The following is an 18,480-nucleotide window of genomic DNA, read 5'->3' on the forward strand; positions in this document are numbered from 1 at the left end:
GGAGAGGATGGATATCATAAAAGAGAATAAGACTCTCTATGGATATCTAAGAATTGCATTTTTATCAATGTAATTCTTTTTTTAATTTATGTATTTATATATATATATATATATATATATATATATATATATATATATATATATATATATATTAATTAATTAATTAATTAATTAAGTTTATCATGCATTCCTCTCTATCATCTTGCTTCTTCTTTGTTTTATTTTATTTAATTTGTTTTACGAGCTAATAAACGCAGAAAAACAACTGTGACAAAACTAATTAAGCGAATAATACTTAGAGAAATAACATAATGATCGATAAAAACACATGCCAATGAAATATTTAGAAAAAGAAAATAATGACGATGAAAGTAAGAGACGATGAAACCACCAGTGACGGCGAGGTTTACCTGATAATTAGAGAAAGTAAGAGACGATGAAACCAACAGTGACGGCGAGATGATAAAGCGACAATGAGAAAGAGAGAAAGAGACGATGAGAAAGTGTGTGTTTGTGTTTCTGTTTGTGTTTGTGTTTGTGTTTGTCTATGTTTGTGTTTGTGTATTAGGTTTGTGTTTTGTGGCTGTAGCTGATCTGTGTTTGTGTGGTTTATAGTATGGAAAGTATTGACAACGGTTGTTAAACAAAAACCGTTGTTAAAAAGTATTAACAACGGGTTTAAAAAATAACCATTGTAATTACTTTTCACTAACTTTGCGCCAAATTATTAGCAACGGTTTGCATTTTTGACCCGTTGTTAAAACTTATAACAACGATTATCTAAGCATAACCGTTGTAATTAATTTTAGTAAAATTCACGCCATCCGTTCTACAACGTCTTATGGTGATTTTCGTGAATAAACGTTGTTAAAGGGGCGTTGTAGTTGCCTGGATTTGTAGTAGTGTAGGTTAATTGCCGAACTCAGGATACTTAGCGTCGAACGATTTCCATTGCATACCATCTGCCGAGTGTCTTAGCTTTCCATCATTTATTCTTCCTGTTTCATGCCAAATTAACATTTTTGAATCATCGGGATTCGCATAAATCCTTATGAATCTTGGTATCACTAGAAAATACCACAGCATCTTAGTCGGGATCACTTCCTTATCCTTATAACGCCACTCCAAACATTTAGGGCAATTGGTTAAGTTTTGATATAATTTCCAATACAATATGCAATCATTTGGACATGCATGTATTTTCTCATATTTCATACCCACTCCTCTTATTAGTTTTTTCGCCTCATATGTCTTAACAGGTAGAACATTACCATCAGGAAGCAACTCCTTTATCAAGGCTAAAAACTAGTGAAACACGTGTCACTCACCCCATTTGCCCCCTTGATATTATACAACTTCACCACAGCCGACATTTTTGTGAACTTACAACCAGGATACAGATGTGCTTCAGACTCACACAACTTCTCATATATGTTGTTAAGGTCATCCCAATTAATATTGTCATCACCTACATCTTCAAAAGAATTCGACTCATTATCATTCTCTTCATTATCTATAGACCCAACATTCAACTTCTCTGCTTCCAACTCTTCCAAATCAAAAAACTCGGCAAACTCAGGATCATCAGTTAGCCTTTCGTGTACCTCAACATCATCTTCTTCAGAGCTATTCTCGTCCTCTAATGGTTCCCCATGAAAAATCCAACGTGTATAGGATCGACTAAATCTCCACTTTTCTAGGTGTATTTTAATGTCTGGAAAAGCCATATAGCTAATATTACCACATCTTTCACAAGGACATGCAATACTAGAAGAACCTTTCAAATTGTTCGAAACGACTTCATAAAATTCAGCTAAACCATCCTTATAGTTGCGGTCACTCATATTTGCATCAATCATCCAAGTTCGAGTCATTTTTCTACATTCGTAATATATAGGCAACTAATTCAGAAAATCCAATAATAGGCAAACAAATAAACGAAATTCAGGAAAGCAATTAAGCTAAATTATCAACAAATTAGATAATAACCCAAAAAATCCTATATCTATAAGCGTTGCTAAGAAACATATATACCTGATTGATAAACACGATGAGGGAGAGAAGACGGTGACAACAGTGACGGAGATGAAGACAGAGAGACGATCAGGGAGGAATGGAGGATGATATTGTGTATAGTAGCAGTATTAGCTTGTGTTTGTGTTTTGTAGCGTATAGCAGAATAAAGCAATCTGTTGTTCATTAATAACAACGGTTATTCAGTCTACAACCGTTGTTACAACCTAATAACAACGGGTTCTAAACAAACCGTTGTAATTACTTTTCACTAATTTTGCGCCAAATTATTAACAACGGTTAAAATGTATTATATATTCAACCGTTGTTATTAGTTTTTATATTAACAACGGTTTTGAAAGTATGACCCGTTGTTAAAACCAATAACAACGGTTAACAACACAGAACCGTTGTAATTAAGTTTGGTAAAATTCGCGACATCCATTCTACAACGTCTTATGATGATTTTCGTGAATAAGCGTTGTTAAATGGTCGTTGTAGTTGCCTGTATTTGTAATAGTAGATGTGTCAAAAGGTGAGTGGTGTGGCACACACAATGGGACACAAAAGTGGGATAGAAGATCCTTACTGGCTCTTAGTGTGCATTATCTAACCTTACATAGTTACATGTACCATACTATCATGCGTGTAAGAAGAATAATTAAACAATAAGCCCATAATGACTTATGTTTATTGTAACATACATATGGAATTATTTTTAGTAGCAATATCGTCTATGAAATAAATCTAATTTTGGAATCTCATATTAATATTTTAACTGTCAACATTATTAGACTTCCCTTATTTTAAGTCATCTTAGATTGGGTTTGGGTAGCCTACTACTAAATCAATTGGCAATACACAAAATCTCATTGAAGACGGCGATATTAGTCACAAGCTTGTGACGGATACCATTTCCTCTCACAAAATACCCATGAGAGGTGAGTGGGGAAGCACATGGGGGGTGCCCCACCTTGTCCCCTCTCCCTTTTTGTGAGAGGTCTTCAGCTTGTGACGAGATTAGCCCATCACAAGCAAGACGCTTTGCAAGCAATATCATGTATGTAGTACCTTTAGTTGTCATTTATAAGTACTATGAATAATCAAAAGTGTCTCTCTCTTAGAAAAGTTCTCTGCCTTCTCTCTAAACCAATAACCGTAAAAACCTAAAAACTTCTTGATCCGCCGCCTCCTCCTTTCACCCTCTATTTTCCCACCTTCTACCACCCTTTTGTCGGAGATGGGTCCATTCCTTGGCCCATCTCCGGTGATCAATCATCTCATCTTGTCTTTTATTCACTTATTCCAACTGAATTCGTGCTTTTCCGATTCCCATTGGCTGCGCACCTGCTTCCTTCCTTTTCCGGTGTTGATCGCGGTTATTTGCTCGGTGGTCCTCCGTCCTAGACGGTTTCCCATCTCTTTGTTTCTTTTGGTCTTGCATGCATCTCCGCGGTATGATCCACAACCCCTGGCCACTTCCCCCATCCATGGTAAGACTTTTTCCCCAGGTCTGTTCGGTTTTTCGTCGGTCTATAGGATGGGTTTAACCCATCTTGTGTCTTGGTGGCTTATGTTTGTTGGTCTTTGGGTCGATATAGTGTTCCCCTCCCCCCGCCTATCGTGTCCTTGGGATGGACACAATCCATCTTTGATGTCTTTGTCTGGTGTTGCAGCTTGGAGTGATATGATGTTTCCCTTCTCCTCGCCCCATCCCCCACTTATCGGCTTCATTTTGCCTGTTTGAAGGTTACGGCTGGGTTTTTCGTTTATGAGTGTGGTTGCATGTAGGATTCTTTGAGTTTTTGTTGGGATTTCGTCTGGGTAGTGTCGTTGGTGGTCGCCGATGATGGTTGCGTCCTTTTGTGTAGGCGGGTTTTTTTCTTGTCTTGGTTAGTTTGGTATAGTTGCCATGGTTCTTGAATGGAGTGAATAAGTTTTGTTCATGTCTTTTTGAGGTGTGATCAGGTTGGTTTAAGTTGGGTTGGATGAGGTGTTGGTTTGGATGGTTTTTGTGGTCTAAATCACAACATTCGTGTTGTTTATCTCTCTGTTATTATACATGTTGTCTAGTATAATTAGCCATAATAATAAGAATAAGGACGGGATGAGTTTATGTCCGGCCTATGTTGGTTGCATCCTAGGGTGGTTCTCTATGGTGTTTTTGGCCAAGCGTTTGGTTGAGGAGCTTTTTGTGTTTTGGTCCGTCTGTTTGCGTGGCTACTTGGGTCTTTGGTTTTTGGTCTGTCAAGTTGGTTCTTCAAGATACAGGAAATTTTTTTCCTTTAGTCGCAAGTCTGATTGGCTTGTTCTCGCCTTTCCCTTTTTGCGTCCTCGTTGTGTAAGTGTATATTGTTCCCATCACTCGTCAGAACAAATGTCTCGATGGTCCTTGGGAGCCTCGTGCCATGTGGATGTCGTGCATGATGAAGTTCAAGTCCAAGCTACCGTACTCCACCAACATGTTCTTGTTACCCAACATCTCATCTACCGTACTAGTTTCATAGGATATTGTACTTTTATTTTCAATAATGTTGTATGTACGTACGACTCACATGTGAGTCGTACTTTTAGTATGTAAACTCTCTATCTTTACAGTTGCCACAAAAAAAAAGAATAATCAAATGTGTTTTTTCTTGTATCAAATGATCACCGATGTATGAGCACATTGGCCTTTGAAAGTGTCATCATACGAAGTTTTTTCGGGTCCGGGTCGGGTTGTTTCGAGTTTCTACTGTTTTCGGGTTTGTTGGTCGGACCATTTTCATGTCAAGTGGATTGGGTTATTTTGGGTCCAGGTCATTTTCGGGTCAATGATTAAGAGTGAAAAAAGTACATTTAGTATTATCACCTATTTTTAGCTTACTTTTGATAATTGATTCTTTGTTTTAACATAAATAACTATGTGTGCTTTTAAATTAGCCATTTCAAGTCTTTTTTTTATTCAAAGGAAATATTGACAAAAACAATCCGACCTTTTAACTCTCTTCCAAAAATAGTCCCACCTTTCATTAATCCCATAATAATCCAACCATTATATTCTATCTTCTTTAAATAAGCCTTGTGACTGATTACTTGGTTAACCAGTTACGGAGTCATTTTTAAATTTTTTTTACATTTTTTCCCAAATTCCATCACCTTCACCCTCACTCCTGTAACATTCACCGGTCATCATTTTTTCTTCTTCTTCTTATTTTAACTCCCTCATCACCATTACACCATTACCCCTTTGTAGTCCCTCCACCATCACCAATTCACCACCGTCATTTAGCCCTGTTTTACCTCTTATTTTCTCTCCCTCTCATCTCTCTTTCATACAAAATATTAAAAAAGTAATTATTTTTCACAATTTTTAATTGAAAGAGGATATTTACAATTAGAAGAAAAGATGACTAAATTGAAGAGGGAGTAATGAGGAAGGGCAATTATCAATTCATATGGCTTGTTTTAAGAAGACATGATACAAAGGTTGGATTATTTTGAGATTCAGCTAGTCTTGCTTGTAACGGGTTAATCCCGTCACAAGCTTGTGACCTCTTACAAAAGAGAGGGGACAAGGTGGGGCACCCCCCACGTGCTTCCCACTCACCTTTCAATGGGCATTTTGTGAGAGGAAACGGTATCCGTCACAAGCTTGTGACGGATATCGCCGTCACAAATGAGAATTTATGTTTGAGTTTAATGATATGTGAGATTATTATAGGAAGAGGAGTAAATGGTGGGATTATTCCCATCAGTTTTTCCTTATTCAAATAGAGTTATGTTTTGTCGGGTTACTTTCGAGTTGGATGGTTTCAGATCGGGTATCAGTTCCAAGTCAACAAAGCTCGAGTCATATTCGGGACGGGTCAGGTCAGTTCGGATTTTGGGTCACACTCATGGGTTGTGGTTCGGCTCAATTACGGGTCTCAAGTCGGCCATTTCGGATCGAGTCAATCGAGGCGGGTTGGTTTTGCCATGTTTATGTACAATGTTCTCGCACTCTACATTATTTTTTTTTTTAAACCGGTTGTCCACCATCGACAAGAGTGTATAATCCCCTCATCGTGGGTGCTTTCACGAAGAGGTATATAGCTGACCAAAGAGGTTGCTCCATTCACATAAAAGAGAACGAACTCTTAACCTCACATTTAATATATGAGGTAGACCTGGCAAAAGTATACCGAACCCGAAAAATCGGTTGAAAGTACCTGAATCGACACCTGACCGTACACCCGAAAGACATAACTGAACTACACCCCGAAACCTGAATCGACCTGAATTGATTCGAAATCAAACCGAATTTGTAATATCTGAAATAGACCCAAGATCGAATGAACCTGAACTGTTTCAACCTGAATTATTTTAATCCGAACTGATATATACCTGAACCGATTTCAACCCGTACATTGATGACAGAAACCCAACATTGAAACCCGAAATCACCCGAATGTACCTAGGCGTCACATCTAGGGTGTCTTTTTGTACATGAGTTTCACCCCTTTGACGTCAATGAATTAATATTATATCGTAATTATACAAAAAAACATTATTTATTACTTTTTTTTTAAAAAATTATTCGTATTATATCCAATCTTTTGAATAAAGACCTAATCCCTTGACATCCGATCCGCTTATGACCTGACTCGAATCTCATCTGCTCTGATATTGACCCGACTCGAACCTTATTTGCACCAATATTGACCCAACTCGAACCAAAACCGAATCGAAATATCTACAACCGATTAAAAGTGAAAGCTGAATCCTACCTGGATTGAACCGAGCTGAAATCGAAAAAAAAAATAAACCGAAATAACCCGATTCGAAAAAACCCGAACCGAAATTAATCTGATTAACCCATTTACCACCTCTAATATGAGGTGAGCAAATACCACGCCAATCCCATTTAATCCACATTTTAAAATCCCATCACTACCTTGGTTACGGCTCAATTGCGTACATCTTAATTCTTTACATGTAAATTGACAATTGACTAATATGGTACCGTGCAAACGTGGTTTAACTAGGATACGTTACTGAAACCTTCCCGGAACAAGGCAGCCTTAATTTTTGTATTTATCATAAATGCACTCAACTTGTTTATAAACTTGATCATATCATCTACCAAATTAATCTTAGTATGCTCAATAATCGTTTCAATCAAAGAGCATCAAAACACCATACTCATTATGAGTCCACTCAATTCGTACAAGCACATACTTTTGTTACTCCCTTTCCTCCTAATTTCACATTTTGTCACACTCTCAAACTCCCAAATTCCTGGTTTTCCAGGAATGTGCAATGCCGACGACATAAAAACACTACTTCGCATTAAAAACCACTTGGGCAATCCTCCCTCCCTCAACTCGTGGGACATTGCCAATGAATGTTGTGTCCAGTGGGATGGATGGGACGCCGTTCAATGCAACGATGATGGACGCGTTATATCTCTGTCATTCTTTTGGAATGAAGATATCTATAAGATCCCGTCTTTCTTGGATCAACTTCCCGCCCTTGTGGGGCTTACTTTTTTTTCAGTTCCCAATCTAACCGGTCCAATCCCACGCTATATTGGCAAACTTACCAATCTCACATCCTTGACCTTTTCCACGACCAATTTGAGTGGCCCAATCCCTACTTTCTTAAGCCGTCTTGTTAAATTAGCCAACTTAAACCTCTACGATAACAAGTTTTCCGGTGCAGTACCCAACTTCTTGGGTCGGCTTAAGGGGCTCACCTTCCTTAGCCTCTCGAATAATAAACTCACTGGCCCAATACCCAAATCCTTGGGACACTTAACTCGTCTTGAAACCCTTGCCCTTCACACAAATAGCTTGTCCGGTCCAATACCCGATTTTCTAGGCCAACGGCTTAGTAATCTTGATGGTCTTGTTTTATATAACAACCAGTTTTCAGGCCGTATCCCAACATCTCTAGGTTTGCTTACTCGACTCACTTACATATCTCTTTTTAACAATCAATTAACCGGACCAGTCCCTAGATCTCTCGCGGGTGGCAGCATAGCCATATTTAGGCTCGGTAACAATAAATTAACCGGGGATGCCACATTTTTGATAGACAAAAGCAACGACGGTGTAATCGAGGTAGACATAAGCAACAATCAGTTCAAGTTCGATCTTACGAATGTGGACTTAGCCCCACGTTTATTCACCTTCAATATAAGCCATAATAATATATATGGGAGATTACCCAAATTGTTCTATCGATTAAAAGAATATTTTGAAAAGTATGTCGATATCACTTACAATGAGCTATGTGGTCCAATCCCAAATGGTCGACATCTCAAACGGGTTAATCCAATTTTCTTCGGTCATAACAAGTGTCTGTGTGGTGGTCCATTACCCGTTTGCAAATAACTGCAAATCTTAGCATCAAAATTGTTAGTTAAATTTCATTTACCTTGTTCTTTCTTTAGAATTTTCAATTTCTTTTGATTTTTATATTGTTTTTATCATTTTTCTTTGTTTTGGCTTTGCACGGTTGACTAAGGAAAAACGACTCAGCGTCTGGCCTAGGCTAATAAATTACCCAAGATGGTGTTCGTAACTTCGATTCAAACCTCGTCAGCATTAAAATCACTCATGTGATTACAAGATCCTCTTTATTTTATTTCCTTTCAATTATCTGGATTTTATTTTTGAACGATCTAATAATGTACTCCGTAAGTATTAATAAAGTAAAGAAAATAATAATTTAAAATAGGTATGAAAAAGAAAATGGAGATGGTCCAACTCCCTGTTGGAGTAAATAAAGCAGTAACAATGTAAAGTAAGGAAATCAGAAGAAATATAACCCGATTCGTAGTGCCGTGGTAAGGGAGCCACTGCCTTGAAAAATATATTTCCGGTACGACCGTGGTGGCGATCAGCTAGTGCCGTTAGTTCCCCAAGGATAACACTACAGTCTCCACACAGTTTCGCCCACTCGGAACTGTGAGACTAGGAACGAAATAATGATCTTTACCCATAAATTATTATAAGAAGAGAAGAGGAGAAAGAAGAGAGGAGAGTGAATGTTGTGTGTTCTGGAGTGAAGAGTGTTGATCTATTTATAGTAAAATAGATCAACAACGGAGCCAAAAACTGCTCCACTAATGCAGCAGTCAAAACGTGATTAGTGGAGCATTAACAGCTCTTTAATCGCGCCACTAACAGTCTCCATTGACTGACTGTTACAACTTCCAATACACTGAATGTGGACAGTCCACTACACACACAAGCCCAACGAGATTAAAATTGGGCCGTTGGCCCGCACCGCAGGTGCTCTACCCAAACCCGAGCCCAAGCTCAGGCAGGGCCGAGCCAGCGCGCGCGCGCGTGTGTGTTTGGACCCAAACCCACAGGCCCAACAATCCCAACAAAAGCCTCATTGGTCCACAATTGGCTAGTGATAGACAATAGTCAATATAAACACATGGAAGGTTATGTAATCCACCGATGTGGGATATCAAATGAAAAGTTGGACAAAATAACTTGGCTTTTACAGCCATCATTTCCAGCAATCCCCCACAGATGGCGAAGAAAAGCAAAGAGAAGAGATTCCTGGGTAAAGGAAGGATTGGATACTTAGGTATCAATATCTTTCGATTTGAATTGACACTTTAGTGAAATGAGGAAACAACTTACTTACAGCGAGAGAATATCTTGCGATTTGAATTCTTAGCTGAGCTTCGGTCGATACCCCCCACAACACATATCTTACCTTCAGAATTAAGATCGTTCCGCGTTTCAAAGTGCAACGCGCTCTTTTAGAACTATGCGTTTACCTTGGTACTAATAGATATGTTCAGAAGACTTCTCATAGTCTAATGATCGTTACACCTAAGTAGGAGACTCAAGTGCTTCTCATAGCACTTCTCACATGAGTCATTAAGGACCTAAGTCCAACCTGGTGTATGATCCATCAAGTGCGTCTCAAAAGCATCATCATAAAGCTATGAATCATACAACGCCATAGGAATAGAAGCTTTAGACCTAGTCAAGTCTCACTCTTGACCTAAGGACTTAAGCCCCATTCCCCTCGACGTATCAACGACTAGTCTCCTAGCCAGCCCTTTAGTAAAGGGATCAGTAAGATTGTTTTCGGACTTCACATAGTCCAAAGCAATCACTCCGTTGTCTTGGAGTTGTCTAACTGCAGCGTGCCTTATTCGAATGTGTCTCTTCTTTGAATTGTAGAAATTATTCTTTGCAACACCAATAGCAGCCTACGAGTCAGAGTGTAGGGAGACCGGTGTTAGCCATCTGCCCCACACTGGTGTTAGAAATCTATATCTCATTACTTGACATATTCATATATGTTTTAACTTTAATTTAGTCATAAAATTAAAAGATGATCTTATGCATGCAAACAATAAAAGAATAAGAAAGAAATCATCATCTTACATTGAGGATTTCGGATTATTTGGGCACAAGTGAGTTCTCCTACTCACTTGTTCTTGAGCTTCCTAAAATGGATGAACAAGGATTCAAGTAGAGAATCCCTCCCAAGGAATAATACCCAAGGTAACAACTTAATAAAATTAATATTATTATTACTAGAACAATATTAATTTAAATAAAATTGACTCAAAAATCTTTATTTTGGTCTCTTAATCTTCGGTTAAGAGAGGAAGAAGTTTGGAGTTTTATTTCTCTAGTTTTCTTAGAGAGCTTTCTTATTTCTTACACTAGAAATATTGTGTGAATTATGAATGAAAAATAATAGAGAAAAACTCTCTATTTTGTCCTTCAAAAACCGGCGGGAAGGAGAGAGAGGGAGCCAATGCATGGTCAAGTTTTTCTAACCAAGAAAACATAGGCTTGCATGGCTATGGCTAGGTGTAATTATATTGTTTTCCACTCAAATAATATAACACAATTTAAACACCATACTCCCTCCTAATTTCGGCCCACTTAAGATAAAATGGACTCCATTTTATCTTTGTCAATTTGTCAATTTGTCACATGTCACATGTCATGTAAAATTGTTATGCATTTTTAACATATTAAAAATTAACGCATTAATAAAAATACGTCATATACAAAATCGACTTAGTAATTCATAATTACTTGAACCAAAATAATTTACCAATTATAAATCACAACATCTTGTATTTATAATAAATTATTCATTCAAATGCAATTGTTTCCTTAAACAATAATTTCTTCTAAGTAATAAAACAATTCAATCACTTAGACCGTATCTTATTTAATCAAATTATAATGAGATACGTAAATATTACTTCCAAAATCGTACGTCAATTTTAAGTAATTTAATTAACCCGTATCGTCATACGATCAATTAAATATTCAATTAAGAGTGTTACCCTTTAGGTATGACCTAAGGGGATCAACTGATCACCACCATCGCATGACAATAATGTCAAACTCTAGTCAGCCAATCATTACCGATATGTGTGGACCAGTTGACAGTAAAATATTACATCCCAATTGTATTCTTTAAAATGAGACTTAAACATGTGATCATCATGATCGACAGTTGTGATCGCATTATTGTCGGAGGACACATATTCCAACAATCTCCCACTTGTCCTCGACAAGTGTGCGTCACCAATTCTCTTGTCCTATTACTATCTCCCACTCAATGCAAGGTGTCTTTCAGGTCGTACTTGCAAGTGATCATATCGAGAGTGGTTTCCTCGATCTGGAGAATAACTGATTGACCGGATTTATCTACCATAGATATCTTCCGAGCGTGGCCACGCATTTCCAGTTCATTACTCCTCGAGTGGCCCTGAGATATTGTTATAACCCTGACTAGGGGTGGACAATTCCTATCGCACTCATTCCCTTCGACTGGCCACAACCATCATAACCCAAAATATCCCCATTTGACCCCATTTACAAAGGTCGTAGTAACACAAATCAAAGTTAATCTGAAACTGTGCCATCTTAGGCGAACAGTCTTTAGTCAAAAGAATCGACTCATTAGAATACTATAGTAGCTCTCGCCACGACCAGGCTATATAAATTTGCCAGAACTCTATAAGCGGTCATAAGGCTCGACAAAGTGTTCCTAACAGCCTGCCTATGTGATCGAATAGTCATATTACATGACTCTATGGCACTTGAACTTGCCATCAATCGCATCACACTCTAGTCACTTCGAGACGTCGCCTCATACAAGTGACTATGGGCAAATACTATGTTAATCCGTGTTCACTTTAACGGAGTTCAATTGTCACTACAACCCGTTTGGATGTAACAATGTATAAAGAAAAGATAAAAGACAAATGTGATTATGAACATGAACAAAAATAACACTTTTATTTCATTTCAAAATCTAACAGAAACTTGGTACACGTTTAAGTCCCATGGACGCAACATGTCCATCATGCTTGGCCTGCGATAAAGGCTTGGTGAGCGGATCGGCTATGTTGTCATCCGTCCCAACCTTACATATCGCAATTTCCTTTCTTTCAATGAAATCTCTAATTATATGATATTTTCTAAGTACATGTCTAGATCTATTACTAGACTTTGGCTCTTTAGCTTGGAAGATCGTCCCACTATTATCACAATAGAGAGTGATGGGATCATTGGTGGTAGGTACTACTCTTAGACCTTCCGTGAATTGCCTGATCCACACAACTTCCTTGGCAGCTTCTGATGCTGTAGTGTACTCAGCCTCCATTGTAGAATCCGCGGTCAAAGCTTCCTTGAAGATTCTCCAGCTAACGACACCACCATTGAGCATGAAAACGAAACAAGCTTGTGATTTCATGTCATCTCTATCCGTTTGGAAACTTGAGTCCGTGTAACCATTAACACGGAGCTCGGTGTCTCCTCCAAACACTAAGATAGATTCCTTAGTCCTTCTCAAGTACTTAAGGATGTTCTTGACGGCTATCCAGTGACTCTCACCTGGATTTCCTTGATATCTACTCGTCATGCTCAAGGCATACGAGACATCAGGACGTGTGCATATCATGGCGTACATGATTGATCCAACAGCGGAAGCATAAGGGATCATCTTCATGCGTTCAACATCTTGGGGTTCGGAGGGAGATTGAGACTTGCTCAATATTGTCCCAGTTACCATAGGTACCAATCCCCTTTTAGATTTGTCCATGTTGAACCGTCGAAGAATCTTATCAACATAAGACTCTTGACTTAGTGCTAATATCCTCTTGGATCTATCTCTATGGATCTGGATACCTAATATGCGTTGTGCTTCTCCTAAATCCTTCATTTGGAAGTGGTTACCTAACCACTTCTTAACAGAAGACAGCATTGGAATATCATTTCCAATGAGTAGTATGTCATCGACATACAAGATTAGGAACACAACATTGCTCCCACTGAATTTCATGTATAAACATGGTTCCTCAACACTTCGAGTGAAACCATTCTCTTTTATCACATGATCAAATCGATGATTCCAACTTCTAGATGCTTGCTTAAGACCATAAATGGATCTCTTAAGTTTGCACACTTTGTTAGGATTTTTAGAATCAACAAAACCTTCGGGTTGTATCATGTACACCTCCTCTTCTAAATGCCCATTTAGAAAAGCGATTTTGACATCCATTTGCCATATTTCATAATCATGAAATACGGCGATCGCTAACAAAATCCGTATGGATCTTAGCATGGCTACGGGGGCGAAGGTCTCATCATGATGGAGACCTTGGACTTGGCCGGGTAAATTCTTTTGCCACTAGCCTAGCTTTGTAGACATCATCATGTCCTTCTATGCCATTCTTGACTTTGAAAATCCATTTGCATTGAAGAGGTCTTGCCCCTTTAGGCAAATCTACCAAGTTCCAAACTTAGTTTTCATGCATAGAATCCATTTCGGACTTCATGGCTTCAAGCCATATAGAGGAATTTGGACTAGAGATTGCGGCCTTGTAGGTGGCGGGTTCGTCACTTTATATAAGCAACACATCAAGTGTTCCATCTTCTTCGATAAGTCCCACATATCGATCAAAATGGTGAATAACTCGGCCCGTTCTTCTAAGTGGAGGAGGGATAACCGCGTTAGACGACGAAGGAACATCTTCTTGCATCTCTACCTCGGTTTGTGGCTCTTGAACTTCATCAAGTTCAAAATTTCTCCCACTCTGTCTCTTAGAAATAAAGTCTGTTTCTAAGAAGACAGCCTCGCAAGACACAAACACTTTGTTATCTTGAGGTTTGTAGAAGTAGTATCCTCGAGAGTTCGAGGGGTAACCTATAAAGGTGCATTTTTCGGGTCTTGGGGCAAGCTTGTTGTCGGTCTTTGCCTTGACGTAAGCATCACATCCCCAAATATTCATGTAGGATAGATTAGGAACTCTTCCTTTCCACATTTCAAATGGAGTCTTTTCGGTTGCCTTTGTGGGACTATTATTCAAAGATATAATTGCCGTTTGGATTGCAAATCCCCAAAACGAGTTTGGTAGCTCGGTTTGACTCATCATTGATCGAACCATATCAAGTAGGGTTCGATTTCTCCTTTCGGAAACACCATTGAGTTTTGGTGTTCCGGGTGGAGAAAGTTGTGATATAATACCACAACCTTTCAAGTGTGAATCGAATTCAAGGCTAAGATATTCTCCACCATGATCGGAACGTAGTGCTTTTATCTTTTTGTCCAATTGGTTCTCTACTTTGTTTTGAAATTCCTTGAATTTCCCAAACGCTTCACTTTTATACTTCATTAAATAGATATACCCATATTTACTCAAGTCATCGGTGAAGGTTATGAAGTAGTCATAATTTCCACGAGCGGTGATATTCATTGGTCCACACACATCGGTATGTATGAGTCCCAATAGTTCACTTGCTCGTGTCCCTTTACCACTAAAAGGATTTCGAGTCATTTTGCCAAGAAGGCAATATTCGCATATTCCATATGATTGATAATCAAATGGTTTAATCACATTAGTCGAAATTAATCTTTTGATGCGATTCTCGTTTATGTGACCTAATCGACAATGCCAAATGAACGATTCATTTGGGTCACTTGATTTGAGTTTCTTTGATTGAATGTTATAGATATCATTAGTCGGATTTGAGGTTTGTAAAATGTAAATGCCATTAATGGAAGAAGCTTGGCCTATAACCAAGTCGTTCCTAGAAATAGTACAACGATTGTTCTTAATGACAAAACAAAAACCGTCCATGTCTAACATAGCGATTGAAATAATGTTTTTAGAGAGTGTAGGCACATAAAAACAATTATGTAAATACAACTAAAATCCATTAAGCAAAGCTAATACATAAGTTCCTTTGGATTCGGCCGCTACTCGAGCTCCATTTCCAAGGCGTAGATCCACATCTCCTTTGCTAAGCCTCTTCACGTCTCTTAAACCCTGTAAATGATTACAAAGGTGAGAACCACAACCGGTATCCAGTACCCATGTTATACTGGAAGTATAATTTATATCAATAACATAAATTTCCTTAAGAATTTTACCTTTTGGAACGATTATTCCTTCCCTTATATTTCGCAAATATACGGGACAATTCCTAAGCCAATGTCCAATGCCATAGCAATAATGGCACTCATCATCAACTTGCTTGAAGTTTTTCACTTTCTTTCCCTTCTTCTTGAACCTTTTGCCCTTTGAAGCAAGAACTTGATTGCTTGAGCTCCCACTAGTTTTGGCATCTTTATCTTCCAGAGACAAAGATCCTATAGATTTTATGAGGCGGTCTTCCTGAGACCGACTCACACGAGATCTAGTAGTAGTAGGTGGTCTAGTAGAAGTTGATGGGGCATATTCTGCACCGCTGACCAAGTCAACATATTGAACAAGGTCAAAGATATCCACAGCAAGTCAACGACTTAGACAGCCTAGCCGATGCAGCCCATCGGCCTGTTAGCCTAGGTCTCGGTGTGACAACCTGCCAGCCGGGACACATACCCGCGTACTCATATCCAAGACCCCTCGGCGGTGAGTCAACATGGCCCGCCGGCCTGCCATAGGTCCCTCGGCCGAGGGGTAGATCAGTCTTTCCACCTGCTAGCCACTTGGCCACTTGGCCACTACGTGACAAAAGGTGAAAGCCTATAAATACTCCTCAACCTTTATTGAGGAAATGATCCACAACTGAACCTAAATACACTATTCATCTGGTAATATCTTCCTTATCTCTCTACAATACATACCTAGCCAAGTAACACAACTTAATCCTTTAAGTTTACTGACTTGAGCGTCGGAGTGAGTACGCTTGGCACAAAGCCAAGCCCTCAGTTCGTTCATTGTTGCAGGAGAGGCCGAGAGGAACGATAAAGGCAAGAAGGGTCCAACTCAAGACATTATTCTACCAGCCACGGGTGGTAACGATACTTGCTCTGGAATTACACCCGGAACAATTGGCGCCGTCTGTGGGGAAGACACTAGAAGCTAGTCACATTCATTCCCAAACACAAAAAAAAAAAAAAAACAAAAACCCACCCAAAAAGCTAAGAAGATGTCGAAACAACAAGACGCAGTCGTGACCGACGAAACCGCATTCTACCAAGATGATACCTTCAACAACTCTGGAGTCGTGCAGCCCTCCACCGGCGGAGTAACCCAACCAGAGTTCGGGATGCCAACAATACCCGACACGCCGCGCCCGACCAACCAGGTCACCATCATGGGACATGTGGTTGACGTAGCAAACCGAAAATGCTCCGGACCTAATCGCAATACGCCCGCTCACACTTGTCACGCCGACAAGAGCGGCGGAAACCGTCCAAGAGACCAGGGCCCAAAACGTGACTCCGAGAAATTTGAACGGAGCACTAGGAGAAGCTGACCCAGTCAAGTCGCCGGGGGAGCCCAAAGTGGGCGCGGTAGACCTAAGTCCTTCCCGCACTCATGGGAGGACAACGTCCCCGCAAAGACGAACGAGGCTTACCCCAAAGGAGCCGAGGAGTCCGACTCAACGAGTTGGAGGAGAAGTCCAAGTCGAAGAAGGAGTCCTTCCCGCTACGAGGAGAGGAGCCGGATTAGGAATGCGAGGAGCCGATCGCCGCGTGTCGTTCGACACGTGGTCGACAGACCCCTCGGCGCCTACGTCCTAGAAGTCCGGTGCCAACTAAGCTCAAGTTGCCACCTCTATCATACAAGGGAGATAGTGATCCAGCCGACCACGCTGAGGCTTTCGAGTCTTACATGTCGGTATGGGAGCAGCCCGATGAGGTCTGGTGCCGAGTTTTCCCAACAACTCTGCATGGAATGGCTCAAAGTTGGTACAAGGGGCTTCCCGACGGCTCGGTATACTATTACGCCGACCTAAGGGACGCCTTTCTAGCCCAAAGACTCTTGCAACAAGAGAAGGGTCGTGGAGACATCGGACCTACTAACTATCAAACAGGAGGGGGGCGAGTCTCTACGAAGCTATGTGAAGAGGTTCGACGGAAAGGTCCAGCAGATTCGAGAAATCAATCCCGAACTGGCGGCCTTCGCACGATGAAGGGCCTCCCAAGGGGAGATTTAAAAATGAGCTCATCAAGTGCGGAGGCCGGGCTTGGACGCCGCCAGGAAGTTGGCCGACCAAGCCATCAAGGTAGAGGACTATCACAAGACCTGGGTAGGCCCCAGCGAGGCCGAGCACTCGAAAAAAGAAGAGCGCCGGGAGGACAACCCGGATGAAAGACGCCGTGACAACAACGGGTCACGGTCCGATGAAAGACGCCGTGAGAATAATAGGTCACGGTCGACAAGTCGCCAGAAACAGAGCTCGGCGGATGCCGGGGAGCTCGGGAACGTACTACAAAAACGGTACGATGATCACACCCCCCTAGTCGTATCGGCCGCCGAGGTCTTCGCTTTGAGCAAGAACGAGGGCCAGAAGTGGGAAAGACCCCCTAGGCCGAGGAGTGACGGTGACACGAGCCGATCGTGAGTACCACGGCACACACAGGACACTTAACCAACGATTGCCGACACCGAAGGATGCCATTGAAGAGCCGATCCGGAAGGGGAGCCTCGGCAAAATGTTGCGAGGCCAAAACCGGATGTCGGCGGATCAAATAGCAAGTCCGTCTTTGAACGGATAGGAGTAATCCATGTTGTCATCAGGGGCAACGGGAACGATGGGTCCGCTCATGGGCACAAACGGCACCTGAATGAACCATATCAGGCCATCAACTTTGTGCCCAACACAGCCACCCCCGCTCCCAATATCCCCGATATGACCATCGGACAGGAGGACTACGAGGGAGTCATTGCTCTTCATAGCGACCCACTTACAGTCCGCCTGGACATAGCCAACCACTTGGTGAAGAGGTGCCTGATTGACACAGGCGCCTACACGAACATTATGTACAGAGAATGCTTTCTCAGCCTCGGTCTGAGGGTTGAAGATTTGAGCCCCTGCACCAACCCGTTGTACGGCCTTTTTCGGGGGCGGTCCGGTACCCCGGGGTCGTCAGGGATTGCCGGTGAGGTTTGGCGAGGGAGGTGCAGCCAAGAATGTTATGTCTGAATTCGTAGTCATCGACGGCACGTCTGCCTACAACGTTCTCATAGGTCGGGTCACTTTG

At 40.8% G+C, this 18,480-nt stretch overlaps 1 protein-coding gene across 1 annotated transcript; it reads left to right on the forward strand.

The window, feature by feature from the left end:
- Positions 1-7,141: 7,141 nt before the first annotated feature.
- Positions 7,142-8,407, forward strand: LOC141602526 (polygalacturonase inhibitor 2-like). The gene has a single exon (XM_074422767.1). The coding sequence runs from the start codon at positions 7,182-7,184 to the stop codon at positions 8,367-8,369; it is 1,188 nt and encodes a 395-aa protein (XP_074278868.1). The 5' UTR covers positions 7,142-7,181; the 3' UTR covers positions 8,370-8,407.
- Positions 8,408-18,480: the final 10,073 nt, after the last annotated feature.

This window comes from Silene latifolia, chromosome 9 (assembly GCF_048544455.1).
Source record: "Silene latifolia isolate original U9 population chromosome 9, ASM4854445v1, whole genome shotgun sequence".
Classification (NCBI taxonomy): Eukaryota; Viridiplantae; Streptophyta; class Magnoliopsida; order Caryophyllales; family Caryophyllaceae; genus Silene; species Silene latifolia.